The sequence below is a fragment of the Zingiber officinale genome, chromosome 4B (genome assembly GCF_018446385.1).
Source record: "Zingiber officinale cultivar Zhangliang chromosome 4B, Zo_v1.1, whole genome shotgun sequence".
Classification (NCBI taxonomy): domain Eukaryota; kingdom Viridiplantae; phylum Streptophyta; class Magnoliopsida; order Zingiberales; family Zingiberaceae; genus Zingiber; species Zingiber officinale.
The window spans coordinates 105,166,305-105,187,066 of record NC_055993.1 but is presented as its reverse complement, the minus strand read 5'-3'; the positions used below and the strand labels follow the sequence as shown (position 1 = coordinate 105,187,066).

At 37.9% G+C, this 20,762-nt stretch overlaps 1 protein-coding gene across 1 annotated transcript; it reads left to right on the top strand.

Annotated features, from left to right (window-relative positions):
- The first annotated feature begins 14,860 nt into the window (after positions 1 to 14,860).
- LOC121975880 (transcription initiation factor TFIID subunit 10-like) lies at positions 14,861 to 18,843 on the top strand. The gene is made up of 6 exons (XM_042527791.1): positions 14,861 to 15,088; positions 15,175 to 15,239; positions 16,741 to 16,803; positions 17,222 to 17,276; positions 17,357 to 17,407; positions 18,528 to 18,843. Exons 1-6 carry the CDS (start codon positions 14,990 to 14,992, stop codon positions 18,606 to 18,608), a joined length of 414 nt encoding a protein of 137 aa, XP_042383725.1. The 5' UTR covers positions 14,861 to 14,989; the 3' UTR covers positions 18,609 to 18,843.
- The last annotated feature ends 1,919 nt before the right edge of the window (positions 18,844 to 20,762 follow it).

Below are 20,762 nucleotides of genomic sequence, written 5' to 3'. Positions count from 1 at the left end.
TTAGAACTTATACATAGTGATGTATGTGGCCCTTTCAATGTCACTACCAGAGGTGGTTATAAGTACTTCATTACATTTACTGATGACTTCAGTAGATATGGTTATGTGTATCTGATGACACATAAGTCACAATCCTTTGAAAAGTTCAAAGAATTCAAGAATGAAGTACAAAACCAGCTTGGCAAGAGTATTAAGGTACTTCGATCAGATCGAGGTGGTGAATACCTTAGCCATGAGTTTCGTGACTATCTAGCTGAGTGTGGGATTCTATCCCAACTCACTCCTCCTGGAACACCACAGTGGAATGGTGTATCCGAAAGGAGGAATCGTACCCTATTAGATATGGTACGATCTATGATGAGTCACACAGATCTTCCTATATCCTTTTGGGGATATGCTCTAGATACAGCAGCCTTCACACTTAACCGTGTTCCATCCAAAGCTGTGATAAAGACACCATATAGGATATGGACTGGGAGAGATGCCCAGATGTCTTTTATGAGGATTTGGGGTTGTGAGGCTTACGTTCGACGTCAAGTCTCGGACAAACTAGGACCCAAATCCGATAAGTGCTATTTTATAGGATATCCCATGTAAACGAAGGGATATTACTTCTACATTCCCAGTCAACACAAAGTGTTTGTGGCTAAGACTGGGGTATTTCTAGAAAAGGACTTTGTTTCTAGAAAAACTAGTCGGAATACGTTCGATCTTGAAGAAGTTCAAGATATGGACCATAACACTGAAGCCTTGATGGAAGTTGAACTGGAATCACAAAAATGTTGTGGATGATGAGATTGTTGCTCAAGGAGTTGAGGAACAACAACCAGTTCAAGTAGACCTACCTCTTCGCAGGTCTAACAGGGTACGTCGTCAGCCTGAGAGATGCTCATTTCTCTTGCCTGACCATGATGATGTTATGCTCGTTGAAAATGAGCCTACCTCCTATCAGGAAGCTGTGATGAGACCAGATTCTGAGAAATGGCTAGAGGTCATGAGATCCGAGATGGAATCCATATACACCATCCAAGTATGGACTTTGGTTGATCCACCTGAAGGCGTCAAACCCATTGGGTGTAAGTTGGTCTTTAAGAGAAAGACTGACATGGATGGACATTTTCATACCTATAAGAGTCGTTTGGTAGCTAAAGGTTTCAAGCAAATTCATGGTATTGACTATGATGAAACCTTTTCTCCAGTAGCGATGTCTAAGTCCATTCGGATCATGCTTGCTATTGCAACATACCACGATTATGAGATCTGGCCGATGGATGTCAAAACCGTGTTTCTGAATGGAAACTTGCTCGAGGATGTGTACATGACACAACTTGAGGGTTTGTAGATCCACTGCATACTGGTAGAGTATGCAAGCTGCATAAGTCCATTTATGTACTAAAGCAAGCTTCTCGGAGATGGAATCTTCGATTCGATGATGCGATCAAACAGTTTGATTTCATAAAAAATGAAGATGAACCCTGTGTCTACAAGAAGGTTGTTGAGAACACAATTGTCTTCCTTGTATTGTATGTGAATGACATACTACTCATTGGAAATGACATACCTTTGCTGCAGTTTGTAAAGACTTGGTTGGGGAATTATTTCTCAATGAAGGACTTAGGTGAAGCAGTCTGTATTCTAGGCATAAAGATCTATAGAGATAGATCTAAGAGGTTGCTTGACCTAAGTCAAAGTACATATATTGACACGGTATTACTACGGTTTGCCATGCAGAATTCTAAGAAAGGATTTCTGCCGATGTCACATGGTGTGAGTCTTTCGAAAACTCAAAGTCTCTCTTCTAGAGAGGAGAGAGACAGCATGGATAAGATCCCTTATGCTTCAACCATAGGATTTATCATGTACGTCATGCTATGTACTTGTCCTGATATTTCGTATGCTTTGAGCATGACGAGCAGATGCCAGTCAGATCTCGGTGAGCGTCACTGGATAGCGGTCAAGAATATTCTTAAGTACTTGAGAATGACTAAAGAATATTTCTTGATATTTGGAGGCGATAACGAGCTAGCTGTAAAGGGTTACAGTGATGCCAGCTTCCAAACTGACCAGGATGATTATAGATCGCAGTCTAGGTTCGTGTTTTACTTAAATGGTGGTGTTGTGAGCTGAAAGAGTTCACAGAGGCTAACGTCGCTGATCCCTTGACCAAGGCTTTGGCACAGAGAAAGCATGATGGTCACACTAGGTCATTGGGTGTTAGAGCCTACCCTGATTGACACTAGTGCTAGTGGGAGATTGTTAGTGAGAGCCCTAGAGCCAATCATATGATAATTGTTGTATGGACTCGATGTATCATATTCCTATATATATATAAAGGCATTTCGTAATGGTTATTATACTTACTTGTATTGGTGCCAAATAACTAAGTATAATAGCGTCCTTGAGTAGAAGGTTCTTATCTATATCAATCGATTGGTTGAATCGATAGTGAGATGATATAGAAAACACTACTCTTAATCATTCCTAGTCAAGTATTAACATTCAGGGACAATGTTAATGCAATGAGACTAGCATGTAGGTCCACTCGATAACTTGATCTCACAAGTCATGGATATTAGATATCAAGTTGACACATGTGTATGTATTGGAGAATGTATACTGAATGACCCACCATGAGAAAGTATCATGGATCGTTATATGAGGGTCATATACTTTCTCATGTGGCTATTAGTATGACTATCAGTCCTTGGACCTGAAGTCACCATGGTTCCCTACATAAGGAGTTGCATACTTTGGTTTCGTCAAACGTCACCCGTAAATGAGTGGACTATAAAGGCGATTACTGGGTATGTAACAAATTATGCGGAGGGATGTGAGTGATGTAGATGAGATCTATCTCTCCTATATGATGGGAGTGACATCATGATTCTTGATAGAGTGAGACCACTAAGTGCATGATCATGCCTAAATGAGTCAATATGAGATATTGAGCTCATTTGATTAGAGTGAGTCTACTTGGAGTTCAAGACATAAATTGATTAGAGGATGACACGGTCTATGCCTCAATTGATTAATTTAGATGTCAAGGATAGAAGTGTTGGTGCAATATCCCTAGGTCAAGGTTGACCTGATTGACTGAGCTTTGATTGAGTCAAGCTCGAGTCTTGATGTTTGGCTTTCGATGTTTGACAATATATGTAGACAACACATGAAGATTGCAGGTGTAATTGTTCATATGGTGAGATTGTGAAGGAGAGTCAAGTAGGTCAAGGTTGACTGGATACTTGCCTGGAAATCCTAGTGAGTGAAGCTAGGTAAAAGTCCTGGTGAGTGAAGCCAGGCAGATGGAAAGTCCTAACTAGGAAGTTAGGCAATGGGAAGTCCTGGTGAGTGAAGTCAGGCAGAAGAAAATCCTGGTAAGTGAAGCTAGGTGAAAGACCTAGTGAGTGAAGCTAGGCAGAAGGAAATCCTGGTGAGTGAAGCCAGGTGAAAGACCTAGTGAGTGAAGCTAGGCAGAAGGAAATCCTGGTGAGTGAAACCAGGCACGAGGAAATCCAGTTGGATCAAGGCTGATCAGACATCTGGTGTTGGAAAGACCAAGTAGGTCAAAGGGATTAACCGGATACTTGGCATGAGGTGGAAAGTCCAAGTAGGTCAAAGGGATTGACCGGATACTTGGCACGAGGAGGAAAGTCCAAGTGGGTCAAATGGATTGACCGAACACTTGGTGAGCGAGTCCTAGCAGGTCAAGGGTGACCAGATGCTAGGCATGATGAACCAACAGGTCATGGTTGACCAGATGTTGGTTTAGGTGGCTTTAGACTTGATTTTGGGAGAAATCATGAGCTGGATCGATCAGCCGATCGATTGGCTCATGCCCAATCGATCGACCGATCGATTGGGCCAGTCTTCGCGACAAGCCTCCTCCCAATACTGATCGATTGGGACGAGTGCGCGATCGCACAGAACAACGCTGGATCGATCGGTCGATCGATCCAGAGCCCCCAATCGATCAGTGGATCGATTGGGGAGCTGCGATTTGGCATGATAAGCCCTGGATCGATTGGCCGATCAATCCAGGCAATTCCCGAGAGCACAGAGGCTCTCTGGATCGATCGACCGATCGATCAAAAGCCTCCCCGATCGATTGGGAGCAATCTAATCGATCGGGATCCGACCGTTGTCGCTGGATAAAGCCGTTGGCGTACAATTCCTTCACCAGAGCTCGCACTGTTCACTCCCGATCTTCACAGCAGCTTCTCCACAGCGTTCTCCACTGCTCACCGCCAGTTCTTGAATGATCTTGGAGAGACATCCAAGTCAAGAGGCGTGACTACAACAAGAGGAAGAAGCTAGGGTTAGGGTTTTCACTACATATCTTGTAAGATATTTCTTGTATTTGTCTTCCCTTGCTTTCTTGTTGTATTGAGAGTATTGTACGGCTTCTCCACCTTTGGTAGTAACCATAAAGGAGTGTTATTCATAGTGGAGGGTGTGTGAGTGCGTGGATCCTTGGATTAGTCACCTCTTGTGAGGTGGATACCAAGTAAATCCTTAGTGTTAGCGTTGTGTTTGTTTTCTTTGTATTTTCCGCTGCACATCTTTAAAGAAACAAGCAACGAAGGGCACGACGAGCGCACCGAGCTATTCACCCCCCTCTAGCTACATAATCGGTCCCAACAAGAAGGACATTATCACATATTGTGAGAGTCACAATTAGTAGTCACAAAGGTGATGTTGGATCTCAACATTCTTGTAACTTGGGTAGTAATGATGTGTTGCTAGATACCACTCATTACTTATGTTTCTAAATGGGTTTAGGAGCATTGCCAACGTTACAAGAACCTATAGGGTCACACACAAAGGGCAATTAGATGGAGATTAGGTTCATATGATGGACCAAGAGGATTAGGTTCATATGATGTACAAATTGGATTAAGAGTAATCTAAATTAGACTAATTGAGCTGGACTCAATTTGATTCATGTGTTGAATAAGTCTAATTTTGACTATGATTCATTGAGTCAATTTAATTCAATGAATAGAGATTCATTAAATTAAAATGACTTGAATCAAAGGTTAGGTTTGATCAACCATGGGAGATAAAATGTCAAGTTTGACTTGACTTGAGAGGGAAGATGAAGGGTCAAGTTTGACTTGACCAAATTCCACCTCATTGTGACTTGGCATGGGGCCGGCCAATGATGATGTTCCACATCATCAAGGCTATATCATTGTGTGCCACCTCATGAGGAAGACCAAGAGCCATGACTCTTGGTGTTCCATGGAGGTATTAAACCTCCATTAAGTGGCCGACCACTTTAGGTGTGTGAATGAATTGCATGGTGTGCTCATTCACTTCTTCTTCTTCCTCTCTAGTTTTTCTCTCCCTCTCATCCTCCATTGCCGAGACTTCTCAAGGGTGCTAGTGTTGGATCGTGAAGTTTCGCTAGAGGGGGGGGGTGAATATCGAATATAAAAAATTCGTCGATAAGAGTAAGCGCAGCGGAAAAGAAAGAACAATGCTAACACAGAACCTTTTTACTTGGTTCGGATCCTTTGTCGACTCCTACTCCAAGGCCCGTACTCGTTGAGTACTTTCGTTGGGCAATCACTAGCAATTCGAATATTCAATTACAGAGTTTAAGTACAGAAAAGCTAGAACAAGAAATACCGACAATTATGAAATAAGAAAGGAACAGACAGAGCTTTGTCGGAGATCTTCGCAGCGTTGCAAGAGCACAGGAGAGCAGATCGTCAATTCGGAGTTGTTGTTGAAGCTCCACCCCTGCCCCTTCTTTTATATGAAGCTCGGGGTGCCCCGGATCCCTTCCGGGCGCCCTGGTGGGACGTGGCAGGTCCAACCAGTGAGCTCCACATGGGGACAACATGTTTGGATAAAAATCGCCTCCCGAGCGCCCGGACCACCTTTTTCCAGGGAGCACCTTTCCTGTAAAACAAGGTTAGTCTGAGACAAATATATAAATTATAACCTGCAAAACAGAGTGTTAGTTCAGTTTATAGTTTAGCAAAAATAGATGACTTAGATTCCGTCTTTCCGAGACCGGAATCTAGTCACGATCTCGACTTAGATATCCGAAATGGATCTAAGCCAGATCGATGCCTAATGTTCCCTTCCTGGGAACGCGTCCTCACAGTCACTCCCTTCCAGTGACTTACCTTTACTCACCTGCCAGACGTCCGGTCAGCCCTTCGTCCCGTCTGGACTTCTCGCGACCCGCTTGGACTTCTCGCCAGCTATCCGGTCAGCCCGTCGACCTAGCTGGACTTCTCGCCAAGCGTCCGGTCAGCCCGTTGACCCGCTTGAACTTCTCTCCAGCTATCCGGTCAGCCCGTTGACCCGCTTGGACTTCTCTCCAGCTATCCGGTCAACCCGTCGACCTAGCTGGACTTCTCGCCGAGCGTCCGGTCAGCCCATCGACCCGCTTGGACTTCTCTCCAGCTATCCGGTCAGCCCGTTGACCCGCTTGGACTTCTCTCCAGCTATCCGGTCAACCCGTCGACCTAGCTGGACTTCTCGCCGAGCGTCCGGTCAGCCCGTCGACCCGCTTGGACTTCGTGCCAGACATCTGGTCAGCCCGTCGACCTGTCTGGACTTCGTCTGCATATTCGGTCAGAGTGTTAGATCACGACAAACCTAACTTAACCTGATTTGTCATTCATCAAAACCTGAGTTAAACCGTTAGTGCTAACCGCACCAACAGCTAGCACACTCTAAGTTGTTCTCTCCACCTTTTTGTCCGTGTGGATACGTGTAGAGGAGTGTTCACTTGACACTCTATGAGATCCGACAACCTTTGGACGAGCGGGATAAGCGAAGGGCATCGCTACAAGGGTAACGCTCTTTTCATGTAGATCTAAGGTAGATCTAGTGTAGACAAACATGTACAAGATTATTTTATATATTTTCGTATGGATCCATGGCTCGCTTTGGGATTTTTGTAATGCAAAAAGCGATTTTTGCGGCTCGAAATGCTAACACTTGCTTGTTATGAGAAAACATTTAACTTGCATGTTACTGGTTGAACATCTTTATTTCATTCTAGCTACTAAATCTTATCTCAATTTGACTTATATATAAAGAACTAAAAGTCAATGCCTTATTTACATAATACCCCTCTACAATAGATCCTTCAGATCTTGATTTATTACGAATATATATTTTTAGTTTGCCCAAATATTATTCAAAGAGATACATCCATCAAGATGAAATACGTCCAACTAACATGGCTTCATGGGGTAAATGAATTGCCAAATGAACCATAATGTCAAAAAATGTCGGAGGAAATATTCATTCCATCTTACATAATATGAAAGCTATTTTCTCCTCGATTTTACATAAGTCCGTTATGTGTAAAGATCTTGTAGTTATATTTTTTTTTGAAAAAAATCACATAACTCAATTAGTGTGTCACATATGTCTTTTGGGAAAAATTTCCATACAACCATTGGAAGTATTCTTTGCAACAAGAGATGACAATCATGTGATTTTAGTTCATGTAACTTTCCATCATTTGCATTCACATTTCTAGGTATATTAGCAGCATATCCATTAGGAAACTTAAGAGATTTTAAAAATGGATTAAATTCACGTATTTCTTCCAATGCCAATGTGAAACTTCCATATGTTTTACTAAATTTGTCTCCTACTTTTCTTTAAATACAATTCACTTCTAATCCCCATATCCTGTAAGTCTAATCTTGCTTTAAATATATCCTTTGACTTTCCATCTATATTAAATTATATGTTAACCAAAGCGTCATAGATATCTTTTTCAATGTGCATCACATCTAAATTGTGTCTCAACTTTAAATTTAGCCAATACTTTAACTTAAAAAATATAGACTTCTTTACCCAATTTGTATCATCCAAAGATTGCTGCAGCTTTATACTTAATGTAGGATGCTTAAAGAATGTCACATGGGGTAATACATTTAACTTTGCTAAAATCTCATTATTGGATCGAGGTGCATGTGAAAAGGGGGGGGGGGGGGGTTGAATCACGTGGTTTTTAAAAACTTATCTTTTTTGGTTTTATAAAATAAGTACACAGTGGGAAAGATAAAAAAAGAAATGAAAAAGAATAATTACATGAACTCGATTTTACTTAGTTCGGAACCTTCAGCGACTCCTACTCCAAGACCTAAGTCTCGTGGACCTATCGATGGGTAATCCACTAAATACCTCTTCTAGAACTGTCGCAGAGAGGGGATCGAGTACAAAAAGAATAGAAAAAGTGTAACAAGCCACACTTTCCTTTATGCAGCAATTAAGTACAATATTAAACGTTCGTTACCCAACACCTTCGAAGATGGTTGGATTAGGCTCAGTGTCGGATGACTCCTCAGCAGTAGTCGGGCATAGCACAAAATTGGAGCAGTTGGAACGTCGCACGATTGTGTAAAAGCTTGTATTGAAGTGTCTATGAGTTGCTCTCAAACCTTGGTCAAGACACCCTTTTATTGAGTGTTGAATGCGCCTTTCATAGAATTGAAGGTGCCTTCAATGCGCAAAGATTTATCTGAACAATTCATTTCTTATCGTCGATGAATTCTAACTTTATCTGACTGAAGGTGCCTTTCAAGCTCTCGAAGGCGCCTTCCAGAGCCTTGCTCAAGGCACATTCCGTCGCCTGGAAAGCACTTCGGGTACTGTTCACCTAAGATAATTTGTACTCATTTTTTCCTACAAAATGTGTTAGTCCAACATAAAATATCTAACCTATAAAATAAAGTTAGCACAATAATAAAATAGAAGTAATAATTAGTTTCTGTCCTTCCAAGACCAGGAACTAGTCAAGGTTTCAGTTTAGGAATCTAAATGGACCTAAACTAGACCGACACTTACTATCCCCTCAAACGAGAGAACGCGTCCTCACTAAGTCACTTTCCTCCAGTAACTTACCTCCATTTACCAAATGTCAAGTTACCTCCTTGACTTCTAATCTGACCCACTAGATCTTCCTATCAGAATTGCACATCTAGAATCGAACATCCCGACCTCCTGTCGGAATCGCACATCCGAATTTCAACCCATCGAGAATCGAACATCCTAACCTTCTATTAGAATCCCACATTTAGAATCGAACATCCTAACATCCTAACCTTCGATAAATTGGGAAATTATATTATTTATATGGTGTGTTATTGATTATAGAATGAAACTGTGTCCTAGTAATCTAGTTTGATAATGCCCCCAAGAGGAGCTCATAAGGATTCTCATGTAAACCCTGCAGGTGGACTTAGTCCGACATGACGATAAGGTTGAGTGGTACTACTCTTGGACTAAGATATTAATTAAAGTGAGTTGTGAGTAACTCATTTAATTAGTGGGCATTCGACATCTTAAACATAGGGAGATTAACACACTCATGTTAAGAAGGAGCCCAAAATATAATTTGGGATTTGTACAGTAGTTCAATAATAATTCTTTAGTGGTATGAATTATTATTGATGAAATTAAGTTGGGTGTTCGGGGCGAACACGGGAAGCTTAATTTCATCGGGAGACCAAAACCAATTCTTCCTCTCCGTCCCTAGCGTATCCTCTTATATATAGAGAATTATATCCACCAAATACCCACTTCTTACCCACCCTTAGGTGGCCGACCAAGCAAGCTTGGAACCCAAGCTTGGGCCGGCTAAGCCAAAGGCTTGGAGCCAAGAAGGGTGGCCGGCCATAGCTTGGAGTCCAAGCATGGTGTGGCCGGACAATTAAAATAAAAAGAATTTTATTTTTAAAATCTTCTCTTATGTGGATACCATGGTTTTAAAAGAGAGTTTAAAATTTAAATATTTCCTTTTATAGCTTTCTACAAAAGATTAAGTGAAAGGTTTGATATCTTTCCTTATTTGTAGTTAAAAAGAATATTTTAATTTTTTATAAAACTTTCCTTTTTGTAATCATCTTAATGATTTAAAAGAAAGTTTTAAAATTAAATCTTTCTTATTATAGTTTTTACAAAAGATTAAGAAAAGATTTGATATCTTTCCTTATTTGTAGATTGAGATGAAGATTTTAATTTTAAAGATAACTTTCCTTTTTGAAAAGCATCCACATGTTTTAATAGAGAGATTTTAATTTATAAAATTTCCTTTTATAACCAACCATGAAGGGAAAATTAATAGAGAAATTTTTATTTTAAAAATTTCTAGAAACAAATAAGGAAGTTTTAATTTTGTGTTTAAAACTTGCCTTATTTGGAGCATGTGATGTGGCCGACCATAGCATGGGTTAAAAGGAATTTTTAATTAAATTTTCCTTATTAACCTATGGCAAGGAATATAAGGATATTTTAATTATAATTAAATTTCCTTATATGTCAAGACCAAGGAATATAAAAGAGGGGGTAGAGGTGCCTCACCTCATAACATATCTTCTATAGTTTCTCCTCTCTTCCTTGGTGTGTGGCCGACCCTATTCTTCTCCTCTTCTCTTCTTCTTTAGTGGTTGGTGCATACCCTTCTTGGAGTTCTTGTGGTGGTCGGTTCTTGCTAGGAGAAGAAGGGGAGAAAGGAGGCTTTGCTCTTGCACCCCTTGGAGCTTGGTTGGTGGTCGAGAATTGCTATCTCTTGGAGAAAGGTGCTTGGCCGAAACTTGGAAGAAGGAAGAAGGAGGCTTGGTGGATTCTCATCTCGGTAGATCGTTGCCCACACAACGTCCGAGATAAGAAGAGGAATACGATAGAAGATTAAGAGGTTGTTGCTTACAAAGAAAGGTATAACTAGTAATTGTTTTCCGCATCATACTAGTTTTCTTTGTATAGTTTTTGAAATACCAAACACAAGAGACATATGATTTTAGTTTTTGAATCTGTGATTCGAGTTTGTGTTTTTTTTTTATTTTTCGAATTTGTAATTCGATTGTTCCTTTTGGTTAAACCTAGGGTTATATAAGGAAATTAAATATTAGATTTCATTGAAAGGCTTTGTCTAGGAAGTGGTAGATGCTCTCATACCCAAGAAGGTCTAGTGCCTCGCCATGTTTAACCTGGAAGCCGATTTCTAAAATTAATATTTAATTGAATTTGTAACATAGGTGGATTTGGATCAATAATGTTAAGCATCGTTTGCGATCCAAGTCTAAATCACTAAGAACAGATAAGTTAAATTTGTAATCAATTATGTTAAGTTCCGTTTGCGATTCGTAATTTAATTTCTAAAGAACACAATAGGTTGTTAGTAAAGGTTTAGGACTTGTACAAAATTTTTGTACAGGAGAATCAGTATGATATTCCGCATAGCAACCAACATAAAGAGTCGTTAAGAGAATCATTGACCAGGCACCAGTCGACTGGTAATGGTAAACAACTTTGTTGTTTCTTCTCAAGCTCTATAAGATGGAGCTTGGGATGACTGACCAAGGTGACGAAATTAAACTTGATTAAAGCCTAATTAGTAGTCAACTAGTTCTCAAGTGCTTGTGTAATCCAAGTGTTCTTGGTGAGTATTGTGGTGAGGTTTCTCCATCCACAAGGAGTTTCTTGAGTAGTCGGAGTTTGCCGGGGGCTAATCCACCAAAGGATTGAGGGATCTTCCACCTTACGGACAACTATAGAATAGGAGCCCTAATCTCCGAACCATGTTAAAGGAAACGTGTTAGCGGTTTGTATTTCTCTTCTTGTCTTTAGATTAGCTTTTGTATTCATATTAGTATTGTATTTCCGCTGCGCATGCTAATGAATACGTAGAGAGTAATCAATTTGGAGACACTATCTATCCAACCCCCCTTCTAGCCGGCCACAAGATCCCCAACAATAGAGACCAACCTGACTTGCATCCAGCCGAAAGTACCGTGGTTACTTAGAATGGGCAACGATAAGGTAGAGGTAGTCAATGTGAGAGTGCGACTCATAGTCGTGCTTGACCATCTCGCCTAGGACCTCAATCCACAACTATTTGCCTTCAGCATAGACATAACTCGTAATGGCACGCCAACATGGATGACACATGAATCCGATCATAGCATGCATAGCCAAGGGCAACCATGTCAATTAGGGATGTAAATGAACCAAACGGTTCGCGAGCTATTCGGAGCTCGATTCGGTAAAAAGCTCGTTCGAGTTCGTTCGTTTATCTTATCGAGTCGAGCTCGAGCTCGAGCTCAATTTCGAGCTCGACAGTTTTATCAAGCCGAACTCGAGCTTAAGGATATTCGGCTCGTGAGCTCGCGAACATGTTCGTTTATAGGTTCGCGAGCAAAAAAAAATGAGCCTTAAACCGAGCCAAAAAATGAGCTCTAAAATGAGTCAAAAATCGAACTCTAAAATGAGCCTTAAAATGAACAAAAAAACGAGCTCTAAAATGAGCCTTAAAATGAGCAAAAAATGAGCTCTAAAATGAGCCAAAAGCGAGCTCTAAACGAGCCCGAAAACGAGCCCGAGCTCGCTTAATGAGTTAGACTCGTTAACTTTGATAATCGAGCTAATAACGAGTCAAACTCGAACTGTTCGTGAGGTTGATAATTCTAAAACGAACCGAGCTCGAACCTTGTGATAAAAGCTCGAGCCGAGCTCGAGCTCGAATATAACTTAAACAAGTCGAGCTCGAGTCTAATACTGTTTGGCTCGGTTCGGTTCATTTACATCCCTAATATCAATAACTAAGTATATGAAGGAGAGGGTTTGATCATAGAGGGAATGACCATAGCTATGAGCGGAAACTTATGCGTGAGATTGTGATTGTGAAACTGTGTTTGTAAAAATGAAAAAATTTGTGATTGTGAGACTGTGTATGTAAAAGTGAATAAAAAAAAGAGTATATTTAAAAAAAAAATCTAACTCATTTTAAATTAATTAAATCGATTCAATTTAATTACGCCCTAAAGGCTAAAGCCAACATGATTGAAAATATAATCTAATCTCCCGCTCATAATTTCAGAATCTGACTGACAAAACAATCCAATTAAATAACTCAAAATATAAAATTAATCTCACAATAGATGTTTTTTATAGCTAGGCACGGCATACCAATGGCATCAGCTTAATAAGTGTCAAAGATAACTCATAGATTATATTAATTGCATGCCATGCTGCTATTTAGCATAGCAGAATTGGACTTGGAAGCCAGATACATATAACTTCTAGACATCACATTTCATAAAGACATAAATGATATTTTTTTTCCAAAGTTATTGCTTGTGACCTATCTAATGCCTATGTTTTACCTACCTTTGTCTTTATGGCCTATCATAATTGGTTCATATAAAAATGTTGTTGTTAATAAGTCTATGCTAGATTTTTAACTGATATGAAATGTTTTGTTAGTTGTCTTAATTTCTCTTTTGCATGTGCTATTATTGTTAGGTAAAATTTTTCATGATTTATGTCTTTTCAGATAGTGAAAGATAATTCTAAAGAACCGTCGAAATGATGATTTTATTTTTCACTGTCCATAGCTTACCTACTTTTGATGGAATTGAAGCTATGTGATTACAACATGAACCTACTAATTAAATAATAGTTTGGAGTTACATGCTAGGTACCCTTTTTAATTTGTTAGATTTTATTTTAATTTTTCAAACTTAGCTGGCTCAAAGGTACAAAACAATCCAAGCATCTCAAAATATAAAATTCATTTTACAACAAAAACCAACCAAAAAGGGTAATAAAACAAGATAAATTCCTTTTCGCGATGCTTGGTTTTTTGTGAGTTAGTAATTATTATTAGGGTTAATAACTTTAAACCTCCTTAAATTTTATAGCAAGTTGTATTTTGCTCTCCTCTATTTAAAAACCTACACTTAACCCCCCTTTGACATGAAGTAAAAAGGAAAAAAAAAAAAAGTAAATGACCAAAATAACCCTAACCTAAATCAAATTTCTAGAAGAAAATGAAAAATAAAAAAAAAAATCTCACGAGACCGTTGAAAGCTTAACCTTAACCAAATTTGATTTATATATATGCTCAAAATTTCACTTGTTCCTAGAAAAAATATTCTCACAAAATTCATACATGCACCAGTATAAACAACAGAAAAACAACAACTCTGAAAGGGATAATAAGTCAAAAACTCATTTTACCAAATAAAAAAAAGTCAAAATTCTAAATTAATGAATCAAAATTAAATGAAGATGGAACAAAATTTATCATTAAAAATTAAAATGAAGACCCTTTGACGATTTAGAAAAACAATCACCCTTTTAATTTTTGTCCAAAAGTAAATTTTTATTTCAAAGCAGCTAAAAATACTTTTCGTTTCAAAAGAGTGCTGTTTTGAAATGAAAATTTACTTTTAGGTAAAAATTAAAAGGATGATTTTTTTAAAAATCATAAATGATATTCATTTTGATTTTTAATGATAAACTTTGTTTTATCTTCATTTAATTTTGATTCATTAATTTAGAATTCAGAGTTACTGTTTTTCTGTTATTTATGCTAGTGTATATATAAATTTTATGAGGATATTTTTTCTAGGAACAAGTATAATTTTAAACTTATATATAAATCAGATTGAGTTAAGGTTAAATTTTAAATAGTTTTGTGGGACTTTTTTATTTTTATTTTTCTTTTAGAAGTCGGATTTAGGTTAGGATTATTTTGGTCATTTACATTTTTTTTTTCCTTTTTACTTCATGTCAAAGGGGGGTTGAGTGTAGTTTTTTAAATAGATGGGGGCAAAATGTAACTTGCTATAAAATTAAGGGGGTGTAAAGTTATTAACCCTTATTATTATATAGAATAATAATTACTAAATCAAATTTCAATTAATATGTTTTAAAATTTTAAAATCATAAAGTAAAATATATTCATAGTATTAATATTAATAGTAAACGAACCGGCCCAAACGAACAGGCCTAGCTCTGGGATCCGGCCCAATTGCAGTACGAGCTGGATCCGATCCGCTTTCGCTCGTCAAATAGGAACTACCAAATGAGATCCATCGCTTCCCGTGGTGTTGCCGTCTTCCGGTGAGAAGTATTTTCCGGCTAGGGCGGAGCTAAGCGATCTCCTTCCGACTCTTTGGGTTGAACAGAGGGAAGAAAGGGAGGCGTCCAGCGGGATCTGGCAGTGATGAATTCCTCGTCTTCATCTATGGGCGGCGATGGCAGGCATGACGATGACGCCGCCCTCACTGAATTCCTCGCCTCCCTCATGGATTATACTCCTACGGTTAAAATACCTACTTCGTTTGGTTCTCTTTGCTGACTATTTTGATTAATTCATGTTATGTTTTTTTTTTCGTTGCAATCGTGCAGATTCCGGATGAGCTGGTGGAGCATTACCTTGCAAGGAGTGGCTTCCACTGCCCCGACATACGAATGTTGGTACCTTGTTCTTGATTTTTTGTTTGTTTTTATTTAAAAATTTTTCGTTTTGTGTTTCCTTTATATGGTAGGTGGTTGGCTGCCGAACTATTATCCAATTCTGTTGTAACCCTAAATTTGCTTATTATATTAAGATGCATGCTACTTATCCTGTTTTAGGTGGCTGTGAAATAAACATACAGAGTTCAGGAGAACTCTTAAGCCTGTTGTACAAAGCTTAAATCTAGGATGGAACAGCTTTTGCCTTATTCCTAGTTGACTACTTCCTGCTATAAACTTTCAGCTAATTATGGAACATAGGGATTTTAGAAAATCAAACATTAGGGTTGCAATATCACTTTCTCTGCGCCACAATCTAATTGCAATTAAATCAGTAGCAAATTTGAAAGGATAATAATCTTTTCATCTCAGTGATAATGAATGTTAAATGTAAAGAAAAAAAAAAATGAGTTGTATGTTTGATTTGCCCCTTTAGGATGCACAATGAAAATTTGAAGTATGAATCAGGAATAAACAAGAGGGCCTAAAATCAATGTTAGCTGCAAACTTTAATGGGTGGTTAAACCATCTATGCTCCTTTTTGTTGCTTGTTTTTCTTCAAGTTTTTTGTGTTGTTATATCTCACTGACTTTGTATTTAGAAGGGTCATGTGCTCCTAGACCCTTATAATCTTGGTTTTGCTCCAGTGCTAAATGGCTTGTTGGGATGGTATGTGCTCAGCCCAATACCTCAACCTGTGCAAGAGCATATGGATATGCTCGAGTCAAAGCTCACTTAGAAAAAATCAAGGGACTTGAGCCTTACCTTTCATAAGTACCCAATCATCCTTGATGACATAAAAATTATGATTGTCTATATCAATATCTAGGCCACTTTATTGACAATAAAACAAACTGAAAACGTAAGTGTTAAAATAATAATGTTTTTTCTTTTTTGGGGGAGAAGGTATCTGAAAGATGAGGAATTTTAAAACAAGATAATCTGTTCAACTAGGAGGGCTGGCTACTTAATGGAATTATCATCTATAGAGAAAATCACTGTTTTCTTGCACATGACTTGTCATGTTTCTAATTACTCAACAGCCTTTGTTTCAAATAATTTTCAATTACAACATGCCTTTTTTTTCTATTAGGTTGAAACATGGAACTTTGTAAGTGGCAAAACCAAGCAACTCAATCCATAAAATTTTGAATCGCCTAGCATCTCTTTGCAAAATAGTTTGGTGTTCAAACCACAAACTTAAGTACCTTTATATATTTCTCTGGTGTCACCCAGGCCAACTATATTTTGTGCTAGTAACCCTGAAGAAGAAACATGATAAATCTCATGATGAAACTGTGCTAACTGGTCCAATTACCAGATGAAAGTTGTGATATGTCTGTGGTAAACCTTGTGGAATATGGTGCTTCCATTTTTATTTTCTTTGAAAAATGATTTCTTAATCTCTTAGTTGTTTCATCTTTGGCTTAGTGATTTGATACTTGTACTTTCTGACAGAACAAGGCTGATTTCTGTTGCTACACAAAAGTTCATCTCAGACGTTGCAAGTGATGCTCTTCAGTATGTGTTCCATTTGGTTTCTCGATGTCAATCTTAAACTAAATTATCATGTTGTAATTACTCTCAATTACAATTAAGAAACCAAATTATTATCAAGACCAAGTAAAAGATCATTTTTTTATAGACATTTGTCATTGTAACAGACATTCTATTTTGCATGGGTGCATTTCAAGATGACATTTTACATCCTAATAAATAAAGTCAAACATCTCCGGTTTGACAAATTACTGTATACTGAAATTGCTGCCTTTTGGTTACTGTGAAAGCAAATTACTTAAAAGGGAAGAAGGGTCTAGATTAGGCTCTTTCATTTATCAAGTCCTTTTTTATTTTCCTTTTTTTAGAAAGATAATGAACAACTATCTCCACTAGTTTAACTATTACCATTTTATTTTTGTTCTTTGGAATATCTATTCAGGCATTGTAAAGCCAGGCAAGCAGCACCAGTCAAGGATAAAAGTAAGCAACCAAAGGTGCACTCTGTACCCTCCTTGGTAATGATTATCTGATTCATTCATATGTTTTCATACTCATTTTTGTCATTCTGTTCCAGGATAAGCGGCTTGTCTTAACAATGGATGATCTTTCAAAAGCCCTCCAAGAGGTAAGTAAACAGTTCACATTCCACTATTTCTTTTTAAAAAAAACAAATATTTGTCTTGATATTTTTAGATGCAATCTAACTTAATTATTGGCTCCGATAAAGTGAATGCAGTACTGTTGGGAGGGAACAACAGAGCATGGTCCAAATAATAAACCTCTAGAAATATTCTGAACAAGTTCATGTAGTGACATTAATTGGCAATTCCATTTTTTACAATGATCAAATAGGTGTCATTTAATATACTAACGTAGTCCATATTAATTGTGAGGAGTAAAGAGATGAAAAAAGTGTGACATATATTTAACATTTTTTTTTGTAAGACAACCGTGCATATTGAAGACAAACTTCAAGGATGTTTGCAAATGATACTATGCTAATTGTTGCAAATTAAAATAATTTAGAAATTCAAATTCTGGAGGCATTTCAGAAATTTAATATGTTATTTAAACAAATTTAGACTGGTGGATCTTGTAAAATCATTGGATGCCTTTAATACATTTTTTCAGCGAGTGATTAATGATTTATTCATAGGATAAAGAAGATTGAATGGTTAAGATAGGACTTTTAGGAGCTTTGTTTGGTCACCAATCCATGTGTATGCCTATAAGCAAAAGGAAAATATTTACACTCGAGTAAGACTGATTATACTTTGTGTATGGACATGACATACAGTTCTCTTACACCAATTGGGTCAGTTATAGTTGAAATGTGCGAATAAAGTGAGACCAAAGCAAACTCTCGGGGTACGTTACTTCAAATGTCATGGTAATTACTATGTCCTTGCATGACAGCTATATTGTGAGACAAAATCAGTATAAAAAACTCTAAATAGTGAGGACAGATGGCTGCTGGTATAGTGTTTGATGTAGATGAACTTAGACAGTAGTTCCTCTTCAATATCTTTAAATTATTTAATGTCAAGGTATTGGATTTGCCCGTGTTTCATAAATTAAGTATTGATGAATTATTTAATATCAAGTACAAGTGTGCTATCCTCGACCATGCTGTAACGTTATTCATTCGTGTTTTTATTATTGCATTCCAGTCATCTCCTCCCATTTCTAGCATATTGTCTTTTACATTCCTTGTATCTAATGCCACCCTGTGTATCTCTGAACAGTATGGAGTGAACTTGAAACACCAAGAATACTTTGCCGACAGCCCCTCTACCGGAATGGATCCCATGTCGAGGGAGGAATAAGCGAACACCCTGGATTTCTTTGATCTGTCTTATTGAAGGATTCTGATGGTTTGGCCTGTGACTTTTCGCTTCCTATGCCTTGACAGTTCAACCTATAGCTTAATTGAAATGTATAATAATTGAAGCTTAATGGTTGTGGTCCTACTTAAATTGAGATGACTGGATCATCATTTTTGCTTCTTACCTTCTTACCTTCTTGTGTTGTTGTTGTTAGTTTAATGATGTCTTTCTTTGATGATTTTGTTTCAATAGAAGTTGATCCAATTTTTCCGTAACGATAACCACGACTTAATGAGTTTGCAAGAACCGAGCAAAAGCTACTTTTTATCGATCATGTTTATTGAGGTTATTATTATTTTTTTCTAATCCAAGTATTTAAGTTTTTTTGAACCGATTAAGACTCGGTAAGTAGTCTTGCGAATTGAATCATGGTACTTGATTAATATGTCAATCAAATGTCTCCTCATCTCTATACCATTGCTTTTTGAATGTATAGAAATTGTGCATTGCTTTTTGAATGTATAGAAATTGTGCTTTGAATACTTCGAAATTGAGAATCGAACTATAAATAGTTGATGAATCTATCAAATATCTTACCATACTATTGTTGGATATTTTTATACATATTTTAAAATTTTATTTCACAAAATATGTAGTGGAAATATAATAATTTTTTTAATTATTATAACACGTGCATACATACAGGATATACACATGTACTAACATAGTTGTAGTCGTAGAACAAAATAAAAACTTTTATAAAGAAATTATATCTTCAAATTCGTAATCGAACTTTGAAGAGAGCATTTAGCTAGCCTCACAAGGCTAGCCTCTATCAATATTTACACTGAGATATATTCGAGACGGTTTCGCTAAGATATAAGTTTTCATCTCTGATTTGGTACTAGACAAATGTAGAGACGACATGATCCGAGAGAAGAAACCCCAGCTCAATTTTGTGCCTCGTGGCGAGGGCAACCTGATGGCACAAAGTGAGATTCAGCCAAGTACTTGGCCGACTCAAAAGAAGAGGGTGACAGCAACCTTTGCTATTGTCCGATGCTTTAGGAGCTGCTATCCGGAGCACAAACAGCTACCGGCAGCTAAGGAGTCAATGTCGAAATCAGTAGTAAGGGGCGTTGCAGTCGAAATCGACAACAAGGGGCGTCAACATTGAAATTGGCAGCAAGGGACGTCGACGCTGAAATAAGCAGCAAAGGAGAAGAGAAAAAACTAATCACTATTAGGTTTAATTCCAATGAATCAAAAATTAATCTCTTCTCCTCATGGGGGGTATATATATACCTCTTCACAATGACTTGGGGAGCAAGTAATCTCTCAAATCCAAAACCTAATACTAACTTGATTGGTTATCATTAAGCTTGGATCAAAACCAAACCAACTTGGTTCAAAATTAAACTACTCTTAGTTCATTATTAAATCAAATCAATTTTAGTTCATAACTAAACCAAAAGGAATCCAACCTTTTTTGATGAAAGATAAATTATATATCATCAAAAACATAGTACAAACCAACACATGTCCAAAGGTAGTTCGTTTCTAATAAATTATCAGATCAAAGCAGTTATCTAATGTATGAACCTATGTAGGTAGGAATCATATACATGTACACGTACTCTCACTGCACCAACCTCCCAAAACGTATCCATTGGCACAACTCTCAAGCGGTGCACTGCACCTCAAGCAAGCCAACTCCATCAATTGAAGCATCCAGGGTGGATCTGTAATCAGTCCATTGTACTCTGTATCCACTATCTCATCCGCAACCATCCTCATCCTCTACACTAGGTCCATGACGATCAACCCTAGGCCATCTGTCCTCTGCATCAATGCCTAACAATGCTAACCTCCATTTGTCTCAAGAGGTAAACTCTAACTCCTATGATACTACACGAGCCAACCCTCCAGTCATCCCTATATGTTGGCTTGGCATCAATGAGCCAATCAGCTCGCCACCAGTCATAGTACACACTTTTAGCAAGTGGTTAACTATCAATGGATTTGTTGTGTTTTTACTGTGAGTTATTTACTACGACTAGATAGATCATTCTGGTAGATATATTCACCCTCTTGGACTTTTTGGCAAAGCTCTAGCCATAAATGAATTTGGTGTGTTTTTATCGTAAGCCGTTT